The sequence below is a fragment of the Dermacentor variabilis genome, chromosome 2 (assembly GCF_050947875.1).
Source record: "Dermacentor variabilis isolate Ectoservices chromosome 2, ASM5094787v1, whole genome shotgun sequence".
Lineage (NCBI taxonomy): Eukaryota > Metazoa > Arthropoda > Arachnida > Ixodida > Ixodidae > Dermacentor > Dermacentor variabilis.
Window position 1 is genome coordinate 220,490,272 of NC_134569.1, and position 20,481 is coordinate 220,510,752.

General features: G+C 48.5%; 1 protein-coding gene across 1 annotated transcript in view; it reads left to right on the forward strand.

Moving 5' to 3' along the window:
• Window positions 1-16,675, forward strand: part of LOC142570697 (neprilysin-2-like) — a 58,665-nt gene extending 41,990 nt beyond the window's left edge. Inside the window, exons 6-8 of the mRNA XM_075679045.1 lie at window positions 13,663-13,859; window positions 16,516-16,610; window positions 16,652-16,675. Of these exons, the coding sequence (XP_075535160.1) occupies window positions 13,663-13,859; window positions 16,516-16,610; window positions 16,652-16,675 (316 nt within the window). The remainder of the gene's footprint in view (window positions 1-13,662; window positions 13,860-16,515; window positions 16,611-16,651) is intronic.
• The last annotated feature ends 3,806 nt before the right edge of the window (window positions 16,676-20,481 follow it).

Below are 20,481 nucleotides of genomic sequence, written 5' to 3' on the forward strand. Positions count from 1 at the left end.
ACTAACACAATGCCAACATAAGTAAACGGATGCCTAGTGAGTATTCGGGAAGCGACGGGGGAACATCGGCAAACTATCTTACAAGTATAGCAAGGCATAGCATTACACTTGGTATCGCACGCAATACATTAACAAACTCAGATATGATGAATAATAAAACTCTGAAAAATCAATATGAAATCATGTAAGCAATAAACAAGAGAAGTAATGTCTCATTAAGTATCGGAACAGGAACGACCCGTAGCAAATGTGTCAAAGTTTCTTGCACTTATGTTATAAGGACGGAAACAAGCCACGAACAATAGTCGAATAAAGTGATTTTTCAAGATATGTGCTGGTCTGCTGTTCATAATGGCAAGCTAGTTGCGCCGAAGTTGTTAAGCTGTTTTGACGCACAACTTATACTTCGGAAGTAGATGGGTGGTTTAGCCTGTTAGTTAAGTGGTGGCTAGAATGACGAAGAATTCAAGGTTATGCGCACTTGCCGGCATCATCTCTGTGGCTCTGATGGGCGCGTTGTCCTACTTTATCTCCTACCGTCTTCCGAGCTTACACTGCGATGGTGTTCGTCAGCATGGAGCCTTTGGTGGCATCATTCTTGGGCTGCTTGAGACGCCTGCAGCAACTACCAGTCTCACCAATACACACCGATTCACAATCGCGCACGAAATATTACATACTATGCGAGGAGATGGCGCGATCCAGCGGATTCTTCACATTGCTGAGGTAATATTTGGAGAGACACTAAAGTATGTTTGTTTTTACGTTTTGCGCGCCAAATTGCGATAGAACCTTGAGGCATACTGCAGTGGAGAATTCTGGGATAATTTTGACCATTTTGGGTTGTTTAATGCACAACTGAGATTTCTGAAAATTCAGTCACATATAAAAGGACACAGCATAAATTTAGTACTGATAAAATGTATTTTAGAAATCTCTATATTGGTGAATTTTGTGGCAATAGCTCAAATAATGAGATAAAAAGTGAAGGCGAAAGTAGAATTTAGTTTAATTTGGCCCCGAAACCTCAGCACTTGTACGGCATTGTAACTTCACGGATTTGACGATACCTTTTTTTCTGTTGAGAGGCTGTGCCCCAGTTAACCTTCTCGAGCACTGCTAAAGGTATCCTCGGCAAGTCCCAGTGGTGCGCACTGGGGCGACGGTGATTAAATGAAACGGAGCACAAGATGCGCGCAGCTGCGATCGGTCGAGGATGCCATGAGGCACGTCTATGGCCCGCTTACATGTCAGTGTAGACCACCTTTAGTAACAAAAATGTAGCTTGGAAAGAGCAAATGCCGTCAAAGCTATGACACCGCGGCTATCTGGTGCCGGAATTACGACGTGGCATCACCACCAGTCTTTCTCTTAAAATGCGTGTTCTCTGGTTTTACGGGCGTCTTCTCGCGGACAGAGTGGCTTTTTTGTTTGTTGATTTGGCAGGGTACTTTACCACCTCAGGTCAGCAACTTTTTTTCTCTTTATCGTCGCTTTAAGCTTTCTTACCGGTAGGCTTGCGAACTTTGCCCACCACCCAGACGGCTATGACTTTAATTATCAATTAACTCTATTTCGTAAAACTATTATTCTTTATCGATGTCGACCTTTAATTTAATCGACATATTCGATTAGACCTGTTCGATTAATCGTTTTCGATTGACAGGTGTGGTGCGACAGGTGACAGGTGCGATTGACAGGCTTGACAGGTGTGGTGCGAGAATTTTGAAATCGTACTGGAATGGTGGTGCTCGAGCACTGAGTGTACGGCCGTGGTAGTGCGACTGTCCACTTTTTTTCCGAGTCGCGAGTGATGCCGAGAGAAGCACGCCGCTCGAAGCCGCGTGCTTTAAATGCCCTCGCAATTCCAACATACTATAGCAGCCGAGTCGCTGATCATCGGGCCACTCGCAGTCCACTAAAGACGCTGTACAGCATGGCCGCCGGTTTGGAGCATGTATTTGACATAGCGATGGAGTTCATGACCATTCCAGGAAATGTATAGCGTCCGAGCATCTATTCTCGCCTGCTGGTTGTGCGACCATTCAATCTGGGTGTCAGTTTCACCCAAACACCGCATCCGATTAGTATTTCTTCACGCTGTAGAAAAAAGCTTGTGCCTTAGATTGCTAAACCACTAATTTTCTTCTCCCCGATGCATATTACAATTTCTCGCAGATTTAAATTGGACAACACGTTTCACTTTAGCCATTTTTTCTTCTTTCCTGTTTAAGTTTGCTGTACAGGGATTCACTAGTGCTTCGTATCTTATTTCATTCTACACTAAGTGCCATTTTATAAAGAAGCGCTAACTCACGAAAGAAGCTGGGTTTATTAACATGCTTCAAGGCGAGCTTCAGACGGGGCAAAAACGCGCTTCTTCTCTTTCTCGTTCCCTCCGCTCACACTTGTTCTTCCACTCATGCGACTACGTTTACCGTAATAATTCTCGCCTCCTGAACAAAGCCCGCCGGTCGTGTCTCTAAAGATCTCGGAGTAAAAGCCTTCAGACGAGCGACGAGTAAAACCTAAGTCTTGGCAGAGCGTCGTCCAGTTGCTATGAGGCGCTCCAGTTGATGGTTTACGGAGCTGGTCAACAACGAACGGGCCAGTATAGTTGGCGAGTTGTTTCGCGGACACAGGTCACGTTTGCTCAACGGACACCATACCAAGACTAGATTTCCTGGAGAATAGGTTACATCTCGATGGTGCCGGTCGTTTCGTGCTTACCGGTGTTGTGAAGACAGAGAACGCATGAAGGCAAAGCGTCGAGATTCTTCAGCGAGACATATAGCCTCGGAGAGTGAGAGATCCTCGCGGGTAGAGAAAAGAAAATATGCTGTCCAATGTGTGACGCGTCGGACAAACCTAGCGGAGGAAAAACGATCTGTAGCCAGTAGTTCCGCGCTTTGGAGTGTCTATGGTGTATTGAATCAAGAGCAAAAAGTCGTCATTATGGTCTGATGTGACGTACATGGACAACATGTCGTCCAGTGTGCAGTTGGTACTTACAGTCAGCCCATTCGTTTCCGGCTAATACGGTGACGAGTGGCAAAAGCTGGAAGCGCACAACCGAAGAAGCTATTTTACGACGTGCGCAGTAAACTGGCGGCCGCAGTCGTTGACGATGACTTGATGAGCGCCGTGGCGGAGAATGATCGAGTGTAGAAGAAAAAGGGAAACGGGTGGCGGCGGTAAAGCAGCCGTCTCGCAGTGCCGGGTCAGACGGTCGGCAGCTACGATGATCCAACGATTTGCTTTCGATGAGCGGGTGAAGGGACCCATGAGATTAGGATTTTGAAACGACATCAGCGCAGTGTCAACGAGTGCGAACACAACGTTGGTTACCTGGCCGATAGCGTCCCAGTCGTTGTACTTGCTTACTCGTTGGTAATGTCTCAGCCAGTCGTCCACATCTTCAACTGCTTTTCCGGCGAAGACCCGAGGTTCTCGGCACAGCGCCACGTGCCAACATACATTGATCTCGGAGCGGCAGGCATTGGACCCTAAGCGTGTCCATCGCAGGACATGTCGGCAGGCGAAGGTCAGGCGAGGCGAATACTCTAGCGAAGAATAAGTGGTTCCGGCTCTGTTGTTACTTAAATTGTCCCGCACCTCCACGAAAACTGCTACGTTAGAAAGAAACGGGTTTTTGTTGGTGGGGATTACTTAACAGGCTTCAAGGCAGGCCTAAGACAGGGCACTCTGCTCACATTTCATCTACTTCCACTCATGCGACTACATTTACTGCACTAGCATATTTTTATGCTTTCAAACGCCACTAGTGCCGGCTATATTCAGTCTTTAACAAGCTTAAGATTTTTCTTTATCAAGCGTTTATGCTCGTGTCTTTCAAACTTCTTTTCACCTCTTAAACAATAAAATGGGTCTTACAAAAGTAGATAACTGCATAAGGGATCGACGTTGGGCTAGTTGGCGTCCATGTTGAAGAGAAAATTGGAGGACGTTCAAGCTTCGCCTTCAAGAGTGGAACGCGATAGCGTTATCGCACCCCATTCGCACCGCCCACTCAAAACGATCTACGCGAGCCAAACGTTGTGATCGGCACGGAGAGCTGAACCGCGACGCGCCATGAAGGCGGACGCGATCATGGGTCAAGTGGCGCGCCACGTGTCGGGGCAGAGCCGTACATTTTGAGGAGGGGGCCTTCAGTGTTTTCCGCAAGATGGCTCTGCGTGTGCGCCGAGCGCACAAGAAAGGTAGCGCAAACGTACTTCGCTACTCGTTTAACTGCGAGTTCTGTAATTTACATGCTCATAATTACCGATATACACCGCAGTATAACTTTCTACGGCACGTTTCTAAGGCAACACCTCATTTACTAGAGGCACTTCTGCCCCGCCTTGAACTATGGAACTCGTGGCTGAGTGTTAGCGTCTCCGACGCGCACTCCGGAGACCCTGGTTTGATTCGCACCTAGCCCATCTTGCAAGTTGTTGTTATTTATGAATTGCCTTCCTAGATTTTTCGCTCACGGCGAATGCCGCCGACGCCGACAACACCGGCTTTTCTGCGACACGAGCTCCTAAACGCTGTCGCGTTAAAATAGCACATAGGTCAAGCACAAACAATGATCGACGACGCAATGATGACTACCCTTTAAGGTTTAGTCAACGCATCTGTTGTCGATCTTCCTTAGTACTCGTCTCCCGCGCAGTTTCCCCGTCCAAAGAGATAGCTGTTTAAACCTTCTTAAAACTGCCTGACGAAAATTTCCATTGATCATTTAAAAGCCGCGCATCGAAAACGATTAGTTGAATAAAGGATAAAATGACAGCTGATTCATTGTTAATCGAAAAAAAAATTCACCAACCATTACAATACTACCAAATGCGAAATTTGAGCGCAGTCCTATACGTGTACTTCTTTCGCGACATATTGACGGGCACGTATTCTCTGTTTCGCGCGGCACGTTCAAAGTGGGGCGAAGTGGGGCTCGATGGCATGGAAATGAAAGTGGATGAAAAAACAACTTGCCGCAGGTGTGGAACGATCCCACGTCATCATTACGCGTGCGAGGCTCTACAACAGATATTCGCCTAATACGAAGACGTGGGATCGTTCCCCACCTGTGGCAACTTGTCTTTTCATCCACTTTCATTTCCATTAATTTGAGATTTCTTTGATTCATTTATTACCTATAAAGAATTTCTCCTATGTTATCCTTGGTGTCAATGTATGTTGGCTTCTTATGATATGCTTAATAAAATCGGGCACATTGGTTAACTTCATTTCCTCTGGTTAACCTTTTAGTTCATGTATTTTCCATTGACGCAAGTCCGAGAAAAAGTGGTTAGAGACACCCACGCTTAGCGCGCAAGTGCTTGAGGACACAAGGGCCTAACGTTTCTGTGTGCTCTGTCTTTTTTCTTCCCGTTCGGAAGCAAAGCTTTGTAATTCTAACCCCCGTATGCATCCCCCGCATGCGTCCCCAGGGGGAGGGAGGAGGTACCATGGGCGACTTACGTTTGTATCGTGAACACAGCCCGTGGACAGGAACGGAGTCATGTAGGGGGGAGGGAGGAAAGTGTAGCGATGGTGCTGCAGCTATGGGGACCGGTAGGGGAGAGGGTGAAAAATTGTGGCGACGCCTGTGCAGCAGTTGAAACAGATAGGGGACAATGTGAAATAGTTTGGCGACAGCGCCGGCGCACGTGACCTGTGCTTCTGTGGTTATAACGTCACGCGGTCTGAGGTGTTGGCGAGGCTGCAGCAGTGGTTGCGGCAGATGCGTGAGGGTTCCGGTGACCGCGGCGGTGGTTGTTTGGGTGTAGTGTGGTGTGCTATGCAGGTTAGCAATGTAGGCGATTAAATTAAACCTTCCAGCATCGACAGAGAATACTGGCATATTGAAAGAACTTCGGTATGGATTCGGAATCGGTAGACGTCTGGGTAACTTGTTTGTCCTTACTCAGTTTATTGAAATACCCAGAGCAGAAAGGAGTCCACTATATGTGGCTTTTTAGACATCAACCAAGGGTATAACAAAGTAAACCGCAACATAGTGTGTCATATTGCTACGGAACAGTATTTGCGATGACAAAGAGACGAGCAGGGGTGAAGACGACGACGACGACGATTGGAGGCTAGCGCGGGCAGTTGTCCCTTGGCCAAGTGCGGCGATTTCCTTGTAAATATATTTGTATACAGCTTTTCGTAGGCTTCTTCCTACGTAACATATCTGTTGGTGATGGACGTTCCCTGTACCTCGTCACGGAGCTTCGCAGTGGACGGTACGTCGAGCCTTCCTTCATTGCTCCCGGCGACGACAACTCGACTCCCCCGGCTCCGACACCTGCTGCCACTTCGACGACCTACATCACTCTCCCCGCTCCTCGTGATCCTGGCGTATTCTCGGGCAAAGATCGGGCAGACGTCGAGCACTGAATGAGCCTGTTCGAACACGTCAGCCGCAATAACCTGTGGGACCCTACTATCATGCTCGCCAGCGTAGTCTTTTACCTTGGTGGCACACCTCGAGTTTGGTTTCGGACGCACGAAGATGAGCTCACCAGTTGGGATTCGCTTAAGCAAAAGCTCAGAGACTTGTTCGGCAACCCCTACGGTCACCAACTTGCCGCGCAGAAGGCGCTTTCCGGCTGTGTGCAGACGTCAACAGAGCCCTACGTCACGTACATTCAGGACCTCCTGGCTCTGCGCCGCAAAGTTGACGCACACATGACTGAGTCCGACAAGGTCTCCCACATCCCCAAAGACATTGCCGATGACGCCTTCAACTTGCTCGTTTGCAACAATGTAGCGACGGTGGATGCTGTTATAAAAGAGTGCCGCCGCCTAGAACTCGCCAAAAGCCGACGTATTGACCAGAAGTTTGCCCGTCTGCCCAACACCCCAGCGACATCTTTCTGTGCCGACGCTCCTCGTCCCAACAACAATGGCAATGTTACCAGAATGGTCCAGCGTGAGGTCGAGGCCGCCTATCCGGCTGCCTTCGACCATAGCCCCTCCAATGCACCTGCAGTCACGGTTTCCCTGATCTAGGCAGTTGTCCGCCAGGAGTTCGCAAACGTGAGTCTTCACACCATCTGCTCGGCCCATCGCCGTGATACCCACCCGGCTTCTTCGATTCCGCCCCGTCCCACATCTTCTTATCCACCACGTTTCCGCAACCCGTCTGAATGGCGCACTGCAGACTACAAGCCCATTTGTTTTTACTGCCATCGAATCGGGCACATTTCACGGCACTGTGGCAGTCGCTGGAGTTCCCCGAACCGGTCTATTTATACTGCCTACTGTCGCTGATCAGGTGGCCCTTCTCGTCCCTATGCTGCCCACTCCCATAATGCCCCCACAGATTCTGCTGCGCCGATCCACCCCTATTCTCGCTCGCCCTCGCCCCAACGACGACAATCTCGCTCCCCCCGCCCCGTCGCTCCTATTCATCGACTCCCTTCGGACGCAGCTACCAGCCGGAAAACTAGACGATGCAGCGCCTCGAGGTGACGCTGCACTGCTCCCTACGCCACCAAATCCTCTACTGACGTTGCCCATTCATCTGAACCTTGTTGACGTGCAAGTCGACGGTGTTTCTGTATCAGCTCTCATAGACACTGGGGCGCATTTGTCCGTAATAAGCCCTGTCCTTCGTAACCGGCTGAGGAAAATAATCTCGCCCACTACGACGCCTGTTGTCCATGTCGCCGATGGTGGAACAGCCCCTGTAATTGGTATGTGTGCCGTCCGCGTCTCCTTCGCCGATCGCTCCACTATCGTGCTATTCACTGTCATCGCCCACTGTCCCCACGACATCATCCTCGGCTTAGACTTGGTCTCCGCACATTCTGCTCTCATCGATTGTTTCGCCAGTACTCTCCGCCTTGAGCTGACGGTTCTGGATGCCGCTGAACCACACCCCCGTCGCCTCAGTTCCGTCGACTTCGTTCGCTTGCCACCTTCGGCACTGACTTACGTTGACTTCGTGTCGTCGCCACCAGTTCCCGACGGTCACTCCTTCGCGGCTCCGATGCAACACGTCCTCCTTACGCATGGGATCACCGTACCTCACACAGTTTTATCTATTACAGCGAATAGCGTCTACCTCCTAGTGGTCAATTTTGGCTTGACGACACAAGTGCTGCCACGCGGGATGTCTCTGGCCCAGCTATGCTCATTCGAGGATCACTCAGTAGCATCTATTGCAGTATACGACAATTCTGCTGATCTTCCTCTACCATCGCAGACGACAACTTGTACCGTCGCCGACTTACAGAAAATTATTGCGCCCGACATGCCGTCCGAGCACGCGCGTGAGCTCTACGGCGTTCTGTTTTCCTACCACGATATTTTTTACCTTAACGATCGTCCGTTGGCCCAAACTACAGCTGTTTAACATCGCATTAATACCGGCGATGCTCCTCCTATTCATCGCCGCCCCTTTCGAGTATCACTGGCTGAGCGTCAAGTTATTCACGCCGAAGTTCGCAAAATGCTTGCCAAGAACATTATTGAACCGTCATGTAGCCCATGGGCGTCACTTGTTGTACTGCTGAAAAGGAAAGATGGCTCATGGCGCTTTTGCCTGGATTATCGCCACCTTAACAGGGTTAGCAAAAGGGACGTGTATCCCCTACCTCGGATTGATGACGCACTTTACTGCCTCCACGGTGCTCGCTATTTCTCCTGTACTGACCTCCGCTCCGGCTACTGGCAGATTTCCGTGGACGATCTTAACCGCGAGAAGACTGCCATTGTAACACCTGACGGTCTTCATCGATTCAAAGTGATGCCGTTCGGTCTATGTAACGCTCCTGCCACTTGTGAACGCATGATGGGCTCCCATCTTCACGCTTTCAAATGGTGCACGTGCCTGTGCTACTTGGACCACGATATAGTATCCTGCCCAACGTTCGCTGCCCACCTCGAGCGCCTCTCAGCAGTCCTGGACGTTTTTTCGGCGAGCAGGGTCTGCAACTCAACGCATCGAAGTGCCAGTTCGGCCGTCGCTGGATTACCGTCCTTGGACATCTCGTTGACGCGAACGGAGCGCAACCGGACCCAGGCAAGATCCATGCTGTTACGTACTTCCCTGTTCCAAAGTGTGTCAAGGATCTGCGCAGCTTTATCGGCCTTTGCTCGTACTTCCGCCATTTCGTGAAAAATTTCGCGGCCATAGCATGGCCACTAACCGAGCTTTTCAACAAAGGCGCCCCATTCCAGTAGGGCGATAACGACGCCTCTGCATTCTCGCTTCTAATATACCTTCTTACAACGCCTCCCGTTCTAGCCCATTTCGATCCTTCTGCGTCTACCGAAGTCCGTACTGATGCCAGCGGTCATCGAATTGGCGCAGTACTGGCGCAACGCCAGCGCGGCCACGACCGTGTTATCGCTTACGCCAGCAGGCTCCTCTCGCCCACGGAGCGCAACTATTCCATCACCGAGTGTGAGTGTCTGGCCCTAGTTTGGGCGGTGGCGAAGTTCCGCCCATACTTATATGGCCGACCCATTTCTGTTGAGACAGACCATCACGTGATTTGCTGGTTATCCTCAGTGAAAGATCCTGCAGGAAGACTTGGTCGCTGGGCCTCACGCCTCCAAGAATATTCGTGTACTGTCACCTACAAATCTGGCCGACTACACAAGGACGCTGACTGCCTGTCTCGCTACCCGGTAGACGAGCCTGACGACGCCGACAGTATTACCGCCAACGGCATTTTCTCTGTGCCTGCCTTCGCTCACAACGACCATGAGCAGTACTGAGACCTATCACTGCGAGTACTCATCGAGCGTCTGCGCTCTACTACACGTACCGACGCATCCGTTCGCCGATTTGTCCTCCAGGGTGGCATTCTGTACCGAAGGAACTTCCTCCCTGACGGCTCTGATCATCTTCTTTACGTGCCAAAACATCTACGACAGACTATTCGCTTTGACATGCATGGCACACCTACTGCAGGACATCTTGGGGTAGGCCGCACGTACCATCACGTCCGCCGCCGCTTCTATTGGCCTGGTCGCGCTTGCTCCGTCCGACGCTATGTTGCTGCCTGTGATCCCTGCCAGCGTTGAAAAACACCTCAGGTGCTACCTGCCGGTCATCTCCAGCCGATCGCCGTCCCTGTGGAATCGTTACTTCGTGTTGGATTAGACCTCCTCGTTCACTTTCCCACGTCATCCTCTGGGAACAAATGGGTAGCCGTCGCAACTGATTACGCCACCCGATACGCAATAACGCGGGCTCTCCCTAGCAGTTGCGCCACTGACGTCGCGGACTTTCTCTTGCGTGACATTATATTACTTCATGGCGCCCCGCGACAGCTGCTTACTGACCGTGGTCGGAACTTTCTCTCGAAACTTATCGCCTACATTGTGCTTTCCTGCTCCATTCAACACAAGCGGACTACCTCATACCATCCTCAAACCAATGGCCTGACACAGCGGTTAAACCGTACTCTTACCGATATGCAGTTCAAGTAAGTTTCCAAGGACCACCACGACTGGGACATTGTTCTTCCTTACGTCACATCTGCATATAATTTCTCCGGATTGTCTCCATTTTATCTATTGTACGGTCGCGAACCGACATTGCCCTTTGACACGGCACTTCTTCCTGCTGCGATCTCAAGAAGCGAGTATGCGCGTGACAATTTAGCTTTAAACAATCAGGTGTTATGGTATTCCTTCTTTCTTTCGTTCTTTCTTTCTTTCTTTCTTTCTTCATTGATTGATTTACTTAAGACAATGCACACATTGTCTTTAAGACAGCGAACAGAGAGTCTCACTACAGGGTCAGGAAATACCTCGGGTAAAACAATATAGATAGATATGTTGGTATATGGATGAACGAAGGCAATATAAGAACTTCAGTTTGGCCTAGTTGATGTTCGCTGTATATCATAGTGACCGCAAATAAAGACGGGGACAGTAGAAGAGAACACAACAACGACACGGGCGGTAGACAGATACATGGAAAGACGCACATGGAAACACAGGTAAAAACAATAACAGCAAACGGGAAGAGAAATGCGGCCAAAATGAAACACAGGGCGCTATGGGGATACAATAGATACGAGGTGCTTCGGGATATGTGGAAAGGTGCAATAGTCCCAGGACTTGCATTCGCAAATGAAGTTGCTTGCTTGAAATCAAGGGTACAATCCGGACTCGACGACAACCATAGGTGAATGGGACACCTCACATTGGACGCATGCGGGAAGACAAAAAATTAAGCTATGCAGGGTGATAGGGGCTGGACTAGTTTTGAAGTGAGGGAAGGTGAGAGTAAAATTGATTATGAAGAACGACTGAGATTATAACTAAGTAAGTAAATGGGAAGGAAAGGTTCGGGTATTTGTAGAGGAAGAACGTTCATTCACAGGGGAGGAAACATGAAAACAAAACATCAAGCGGGAAGTCGGAGACTGAGACAATCTCATGGGTGGGGGCACTTGAAAAGAAACCTGCTTGTGTAACTACTTAAGAGGAAAAAAAAACGACGTCATGAAAGGAACAATTTATAATAACTCAAAAGGAAGCTCCTTACTTTTATTAGCAAGATCAGGTCGCCTAAGAACACACACTTACAAAGCGAGATACAACAAGGCAGAAGAAGCGTGTGCGTGCTGCGGTAAAGCTAGGGAAACGATGGAGCATGTTTTATTAGAATATGAACATATCTGCCCAGCGGTCGACTTAGGCACCGCCGGCCTCTTTGAAGCTTTTGGGTTCAGCGAGAACAGAGGGAAAGCAAACACGTTCTCAATGAGGATTAATAGCAGATGATTGAAAGATAGGCGGAAGTAGGGAAAAGACATACAACGGTGGCAAAAAAACAAAGTTTCCAGTAGGGGTTCAGAAAGCATGGTGGTAGGAATTCTTCTCCTTTTTTTTTCGAGATAGATAGGATATCAGGCAGCATAATAGCATGGTGGCGCAACCCACCGTTCCGTTCAAAAGCGGATGCTCATAGCGTCCATCCGTCCGTCCGTCCGTCAGTCCGTCCGTCCGTCCGTCCGTCCATCCGTCCGTCCGTCCGTCCATCCATCCATCCATCCATCCATCCATCCATCCACCCGTCCGTCCGTCCGTCCGTCCGTCCGTCCGTCCCTCCATCCGTCCGTCCGTCCCTCCGTCCGTCCGTCCGTCCGTCCGTCCGTCCGTCCGTCCGTCCGTCCGTCCATCCATCCATCCATCCATCCATCCATCCATCCATCCATCCATCCGTCCGTCCGTCCGTCCGTCCGTCCGTCCGTGTGGTGCCGTACGGAAAACATGTATGCGCAGTGACCACGGCGACGCTTGTGTGGGCGTAGTGCTGCAATATAAGAATAAAAATGTACGATTTCTTAATGCATGCACCCTATGTATTCAGCCCATTTATGTAGCCTAAACAGCTTCGCTGGTAATCCATCCCCATATAAATTTTCCGCCCCCACGAGTCCTTTGTCGGATCACGAGCCAACAAGCAAGCCCGTCCGACGATCTTCAGAAATACATCCAGAACTCTGACGTTATTGTCGGTGTGTTGCGAAAACAGTGCATACAAGGTAAATATACCTGGTAGCGAAGCTTCCATGGGAGCGCATGCGTTCAAAACATGGCGGTTCATTGGCGGTTCATGGGGCTTAACGCCATCTGTATGCGGTGGGAACACTTCCGGCGGAACAAAAAAATAATATGACGTCATATCTGTTAAAAGGAAAAGTGACGTCATTTTGTTTTCGAAGGCGCGAAATTTCTTTTGTTGGCCTGCCTTTGGAACTATATATTCAAATGCGCCACTATTCGACTTGAAGCGCGTTTCGAGCTTTCAGCGCGGAAAGCGATGCAGGAAAATGCCAGCCGTACGGTTGTCGAAATGGCACGCCTGCACAGAACATGCTTTCTTTGGAGGCCGACGAAAGCTTTAGGTGCAGAGTGCTGATCCTATCGTCGGATGCCAAGTTCGTCGGCCGGCGCAGTCGCACGAAAACAACCACAGAATTATCTGGTAGTCGCAACTCACTACTTTTGACTGAATAGGTTAAGAAGCGATGAAGTTACGTGCCTCACCGAATTCAGACAAACTTCGTATAGCAAAAAAACACAACGTGTGAGGGGGGCGTATTTCAACAGGTGAAGTTTACGAGCGCGGCTTTCTGCACATTTCAAGAGGTGCACTGCATTGCGAGTGATAGTGGCGTCAAAGCCCTCTGTAACGATGGGCGCTGAAAAAGAATATATTTTAATAATAATAAATAAATAAACTTGTATTTTCTTCACTCGTCACGAATATATAAAATTGACCAGGAATTTTATTTTTGTTGAATGAATCTAACTGTGCCTCGCTTGAATTAAAAAAACGCTTTTTTCTTTCCCAAACTTTGTTCCCTCCAAACATAGTCGCGCTTCAATCGCTGCTCCCATAACCCCCCTTGCTGATGTCGGTGACAATTTGCACTGAACCGCCTTTCGCCCGAAGCTTCGCGACCTATTTGGATCGACCTTGGTGCATATTTCAGATTATCAGATAGGCCAACGATATAATCGGCAACCCTTCAAAGACTGACTGGAAAACCGATAAAATAATAGAAGAGCTGATTATTTCCAATGTTATTGCATATTTCTCTTTTCAGTATTTGGCGTCCTTCCAATAATGGCAAACCGATGTCTATCCTATATCGCCGCGCATATCTCGTGCAGGACCTTCAATGTCACGCCAGAAACAATAGTGTACGTCATCGATCCGGTCGCACTGGAAAGCACCGCCTTGTTACTGTCTAACTTCACGTGGGTCGAGTCCAACCTGCTGATTGGCTGGTACGTTCTACAGAAACTTGCGCCCTCCGTCAGCCCATACTTCCGGGAGCTTCTGGTGCCTGCATTTGAGAACGATACCGGTAAGCGATTTGCGCAGTGGGGCAATTCGAACTTTGCCACCGCCTGCTGATATGCTTACCAATGTGTGAAAAACTGATCATACTAACGCAGGTGCCCGAACTGGAAGGGCTAATTAGCCCTCACCAGCAAAGCACACAGCTCAGAAGCGTGCCGTCATAAAATAGACTGCATATAATGTTCCCTACACGCGACCGTGTTCTATAGCAGAAAGAGAAATAGTAATTCCTCGAAATGAGTGCGCTTAGGAACTTAAAATATTTCACGAGTTAACACGTGGGGTTGCAGAGCCAATGGTTGCTGTGAATTAATCGGTGGACTTGGTCACCTTGCAGTTCATATTGTGTAATAGTGAGTGCAGGGCCGACCGTACTGGCACTATTATAGAAGCGTAACGTATAACATGCGAACAACGCGCATACGTTAGAAAGCCATCAACAGACACATTCTCTCCACGCAACGGTGGTTAGTAGACCAGATGCATCTCAGCAGCCGCTTAGATGTTCCACGGGTGCGGCAGAGGGCCTGAGCCAGCTCGACAGCTACTCAGTCTCTGCATCCATCAGAAAGAATGCACTTCGGTTCCACTTTCTTTTATTTACCCCGTTGGCCGAAATTTTCGGAATCAGTCCTACAGCTCGATGTCTTCCATAAAATGGCGGCGCAACGTGATTTTGACCACACGGGGCCCATTGTAGGGTCCAGAGGACAATGAAAAAAATAACAGAAAGTTGACTATGGAACACGAGACTTGTATACATGAGGCAAATCACATTTCTCATCACCCACTCAGGACTTAAGTTGGTTCCAGTCAGACCATGACTTACGCTCACATATGCGAAGCTGTCGTCGCATTGTGGTGTTTCCAGGACAGGCCGGAACGCGAGCTCATCGACGGATGTTGTTATTGTGGTTACAATCACCTCTTGTGCTCGCACGTTAGAGCGAGGGGTGGTATCAACATCTTGTGACGCTTTCCTCCCAACCACAACTGAAAAAAAAATTACGCGATTATTTTCGCAGAAGCAAAAAGAAAAGGTCAGCGAAATCTAATGGTCCTTTTTACTTACACCTTTCAGCAGGCGATATGTAAAACAGGTTATTTACAACAATCTTTGGATGCGCTTTATTTCAAGTCGAAAGGTGGCGTCAGCAAGATGCGTGTCTGCGTCTCGGACGTACCACGATTCAACAAGGTGCAGTCGTTCGACATAATATTTCTGCGGAAACCCGCAAGGTAGAGAGCAGTAATGAAATAACTTTCGAGTTGCTTCGAGAAGGCATGACTTCCCCTTGCCATCTGCTAGCCGCCTGGTTAGCTGAGATGTTTGAGCGGCTTCCCCGGAAAGGCCGTGGTCCCGGGTTCGAGTCCCGGACCAGGGCGAATTTTTTCAACAGGGAAGCTTTTCTTTCGAGGAGCGAGTTGGGTTTCCTTTGTAGCAATTGCTGCGATTTGTTGGATCTCATTTTCCCTTACTTAAAGTGTAAGTTTAGCAGCCAGCTAAATGTCTAAAATGAGTTTCCATTATAAGCCGGAATTAATATGCGCAATGCTGCACATAAGTGAGTTGCTATAGGTTGTGCCGTACCTTGGCACTCCTTTCAATGCGCTTGAATCACCATGGAGACGATCCGAGCCGGAGAGCGTAAATATTGGAAAGCGCATCTAGTCTCTATTGAAATGGTGTATAGTTAATATTTCCCACTGCTGAGACTTTTCGTAGGTCTAGAAAGCAAAGAAGTGGCGTTCTTTAAAGTCCCTACTTCATGCAAAGCATTAACACTTACGAATAGCGTAAGACCTTTGTAGGAAGAACAAAGAAATCTGATCGGCTCGATTTTTCGTTAGGCACAAGCACATGAACTAAAAGACAGTGAAGACAGATATAGCATTGGGCAAGTTACGTGCTATATTGATTGGAAACAAGGAAATATTGGGCAAATGGAAATGAAAGTGAGCGAGAACTTAACGCTGCACGATGGAACGGAACCCGCATCTTGCGCTTACATCAATTAGGCTCTACTACACCAGCCATCCTACCCATGTTCTCGGATGGGTTGCGTTATGTGTATAAGTTTGTGTAATATTAAATCTAAGAGTGTTATCACTAACATGTTAGTGCTCGAATGTTTTTCCCAAAATATATGCTAATAATAAGGTGTGTTGGCACGTAGCAGAACCTGTGAATATAGGAATACTTGCTGTATCAGTTGAAAATCAGTTTTCTGACTGCGGATAGCTATATCTCTGAATTCAACTAAGCATACTTTTTCTTTTGAATATCCAAGTGCGATAACTTAGAGGCATGACCATTATTCGCAATTTCTGAACATATGTTGGCCCTTACCGCAGGCACTGCCGGACTGGAGCACGCGTGCGTCTGTCTGATGCGGATGCGTGCTCCCCACCCCCTCTGTGTCCCAGACAACAAGCTACGAAGCGGCCATTCAATTTTCGCGCACGGAATTTTAACACATACGTTCTCTGGATTTGTAATGACCCTTGCTCTAAGGGCGCACCTTACTGCGTACTTTACTTTGTCTTAAAGGAATAAGCTACTTCTACAATGACTATCCTTTCTATGCTGGTCCGTTGGGACCGTATACAACCTGTCCTCTGGATACTCAAAAAATCAGTTTCGTGTTTATTTATCACAGGCACGCTGGTGACTGTGCAAACGGGGCGCTGCATGGAGGTGCTTATAGATGTGATGGGCGTCGTGCCCTTCTGGCCGGAGATCCACAATCGGATCGTACAGCAGACACGCGACATGGCTGACTCGCTGTTGTATAGCGTTTCCACGGCGATCCAGCATAGCATCAGTGACAGCGAGTGGATGGACGCATGGAGCAAAGAAGTGGCCCTCAACCAGCTAACCAAGATCAAGGTGGTGCTGGGAATGGCCCGGGAGGCGGAAACCGAGAGGATTCTTACCATGCTCTACGCCGACGTCCCCGCCGTTACGTCTGTACGTGTGCGCAGTAAGGCATCGCTCCCGCTAGTGTTGAATAACCATTTCATTGTAACACATCCCTCGCAAAGTATTGCGACAATCCTTCGAGTTCGAGTGTTCATGCATGCGTGCTGCACCAGTTATGCGTCCTAGGTATAAAATATACTGGCCGAGTATCGACAACCTTCACCACTCAGCTTCAATGCACAATATACAGCGGTGTCACAGCTCGCGCAAAACACCACTTTGCTCAGTCCTTTAGTCATCATTCTTTTTCAGTTACGCTCTCTTTTCCATACTTGTTCTTAGCTACTGTTTTACTTCCATTTGCCTATCATCTATGCAGCATTATTGTATCCATATGCACAATATTCCACATTTACTGCCTAATGTTTCTTGGTTGACACTTTTAGTTATAAGAGAGCTAACTCCCCTGCAAAATAATTTCATTATGGCTATGAGTTGTGGTGTTGCCTGCTCCCTTCTTATGTCCTTTGCTCTACAGGTACAGATATGCCAGTAGTTTTGTTGAAATCTGGCTTAAGATATGTGTAATAAAATTTACTAATACCAAGCGCTAAAGTGGACTGCTTGTCTCGTCACGTTTTCGGACGATTGAATTGAACTGACGCCGTTCCCAGAAAAAAAATATGCATCCAAGCCATCAGCGATGATGCTTAATGTGAGCGAATAGATCTCACGAACGAACGAATGAACAAACCAAAGGACGATAGAAAGAGAAACCCAGCAACATAGGGATCGAGCTAGCGACAGAGCGGACGAACGAAGGAACGAGCGTTTTCTTTACCGAGTGCGATCATCGACCACCACAGATAACCCAACTATAAAAATGGCCGGAAGAACGAATGAAAGCTATTCACTTTTAAAAAGCACATGAGCATTCCAATATGCGCGTGGATGAGTTGAAAGATTAGCTGCACCTCTCTTCCCATTTCCCCGTATCAATGAATGGCACAACTCTCTCCTCAATTTCCACTACGGTCTTGCTGCACTGCCATAGATGAGCCACAATTTAGATCTGCTGGATTGTTAAGCCACACTAAAGCATCGCTGATCCCTTTTACAAAATGTCCGGTGCTATCCCGCTCGGCTACCCGCAGGCGACCATTGCCTTCTGATGACTATAAGACTCCGACAGAATCCCTCAACTGCAATAAATGTCTGTTATTGGCGAACATTCATACACGCGCTTTAAGCTTGCGCTGCTCAGCTCGAGGGCGCGGGATCAAATCTATGACGCGGCGGCCGGAATTCGATGCGACAACACGTGTGTACAATGCTGTGGGTGCATGGTAAGAATCCGAAGTGATAGAAGTTTTTCCGTAATGCTCCGCTACGGCATGCCTTACAGTCTCAGTACTTAGACCACGGAACATAATTTTAAATTCGAGATATTTTATTCAACTGACGTTGCAGTCAATTGAGCGGAGCATGATGGTGCCACCGTTTTGCTTCTTCGCTTTTGCAGCCAAACGAATTCTGCGTCGTTGGAGAACATATAGCCTTCCAAGTGCAAGGGGCTCACGCGCTTCGATAGAGTGAGACCACGACAGCGGAAGTGCTGTCGAGTTCTGTTATTACGATAGCAATCATAAAGACATTCCGGGCTCATTTCTGCCGTGGGCGTCGCCGTGAGTTTCTATGTAGAGTCCAAACGCCGTAAAATCGTCCCCGTGCACCGTATGCTGTATGCGTGAGTGAAAGCCTGCAAGGGTGAGGCGGCGATCGAGGCTCAAACTCGCGTGCGCGAGGGAGGAAAGTGGCGAGGAACAGCGCCGTCTTCCGCCGCGCCAGCCCCTTCTCCCCCGGGGAGAGGGGAGGCAGGGGGGGGCGGTTTAGAGAGGGGGTTCGCGTTCTAGTTCGAGAGGTCAGGTTGGCCGCGCGCGCTCGCCCGGGCCTCCGTATTTTGAAAGCCACCCGCGACGGTAACGCAGTCCGCCGTGTGCTGTGTTTCAGCGGCTTAGTTAGCATTGATACGAGAGGCAGACTGAAAGTCAACTGGCTCTCTGGTGCTGTGCCGCTTCCTCACCCCAGCGTTTTAACAGCAAGTTGCCGCGGACATCGAAGGAGATGTGTTCATGTTTGCGTGTGCGCCCATGACACTATGCTTGCTAATTTAGTTTGTGCGCCTATGTCTGTCATGTTTATATGGCCGGTAAAATTCCTATTCTTAGTTTATATAGCTGTCCACTAATCTGCCATCGCGATCGATGCTCCGCATTCGGGAGAAACTTCGTCATTTAGCACTCATTCCGCGTCCCTTCACAACTATTGGCGCGAGGCTGAGGATAGGTACTCGCTTACGATGCAGTAGGCGCGGGGGGTTCATTTCGCTAATACGTTAACGTGGTCATTGTATCTGCGCCACATAGATTGACCAAAGGGGGGCAGGATTGCGAAACAAGCGTCCTCGCTTCTAAAAATGTGCGTGACGACTATAAAGAAATTGCGAAAGAACAATTACAATGCGGATGTACATCTTGGCTTTGTGACTTACGTTTGCGACAATATGCTTGCTTCTGCTTCGCTTTGGTTCCGCTGACACACACACACACACACACACACACACACACACACGCATATATATATATATATATATATATATATATATATATATATATATATATATATATATATATATATATATATATATATAATATATATATATACCGGACCTACAGAACTTTCCCTTGAGATATATATATATATATATATATATATATATATATATATATATATATATATATATATATAGACGCGCGTACACACACACAACAACGGAAGCTTTAGCTGTGAGCCTCGGAGGCAGGCAAATTTTCGAAGGCACGTTTTCAACCGCATCTCCTGCCGTTGTAAACAGTAACTAGAAAATTTCTCCAATAAAATCAGTGATGTCTCTGTTCTGTAATTAATTTATGTTTATTTCACTGGTAGGAAAATTGCATAGAAAAGAACAACCTTGTGCGGGCATGGCCTGGCCTTTCGAGTAGATATAAAAAAGCAAAATAAAACAAATACAACAGCAGCACGTTCAGAATACAGAGAAACTGAAATAAATTAGGAAAGCAGAGGTCTAACCAACCATTTATATATCGCGACCCGCTGTGGTAGCTTAGTGGCTATGCTGTTAGGCTGGTAAGCAAGAGGTCGCGGGATGGAATGCCGGCCATGGCGGTCGCATTTCGATGGGGGCGAGAACACCCGTGTGCTTAAATTTAGGTGCACCTTAAAGGGGCCCTAAACCACCCATCGGGCTTGGTGAAATAACATAGTCCGCGGATAGCACACGCTGTTGTGAACATCTCAGCCAAATTCTGCTGTCGTACGCGGTCCGTGGAGCTCGCAAGCGGAACGCAAAGTCACCTTTTTCTCCAGCGCTCTCGGTTCAGAAACCCCATGCTCCTCGCTCTTTTCTGCGTGCTTTATTTCCTCATAAAGCACACTTTGGTCGCCGCGCTCGGCTACACTGCGGCCGCCATGAGGTGCCGCCACGAGTCCAGTGGCTATGCGCACTGTGGCTCTCTGAGGACAGCCGCATTTGGCTTACGTTTAGCGCGGCATAGGCACCAAATCGGAAATTTGAACTGCACGCCACGGTGACGTTTCCGCCGTAGCCTTCGCAGTGGAAGGCATTGGAGGAGGAAGGGGA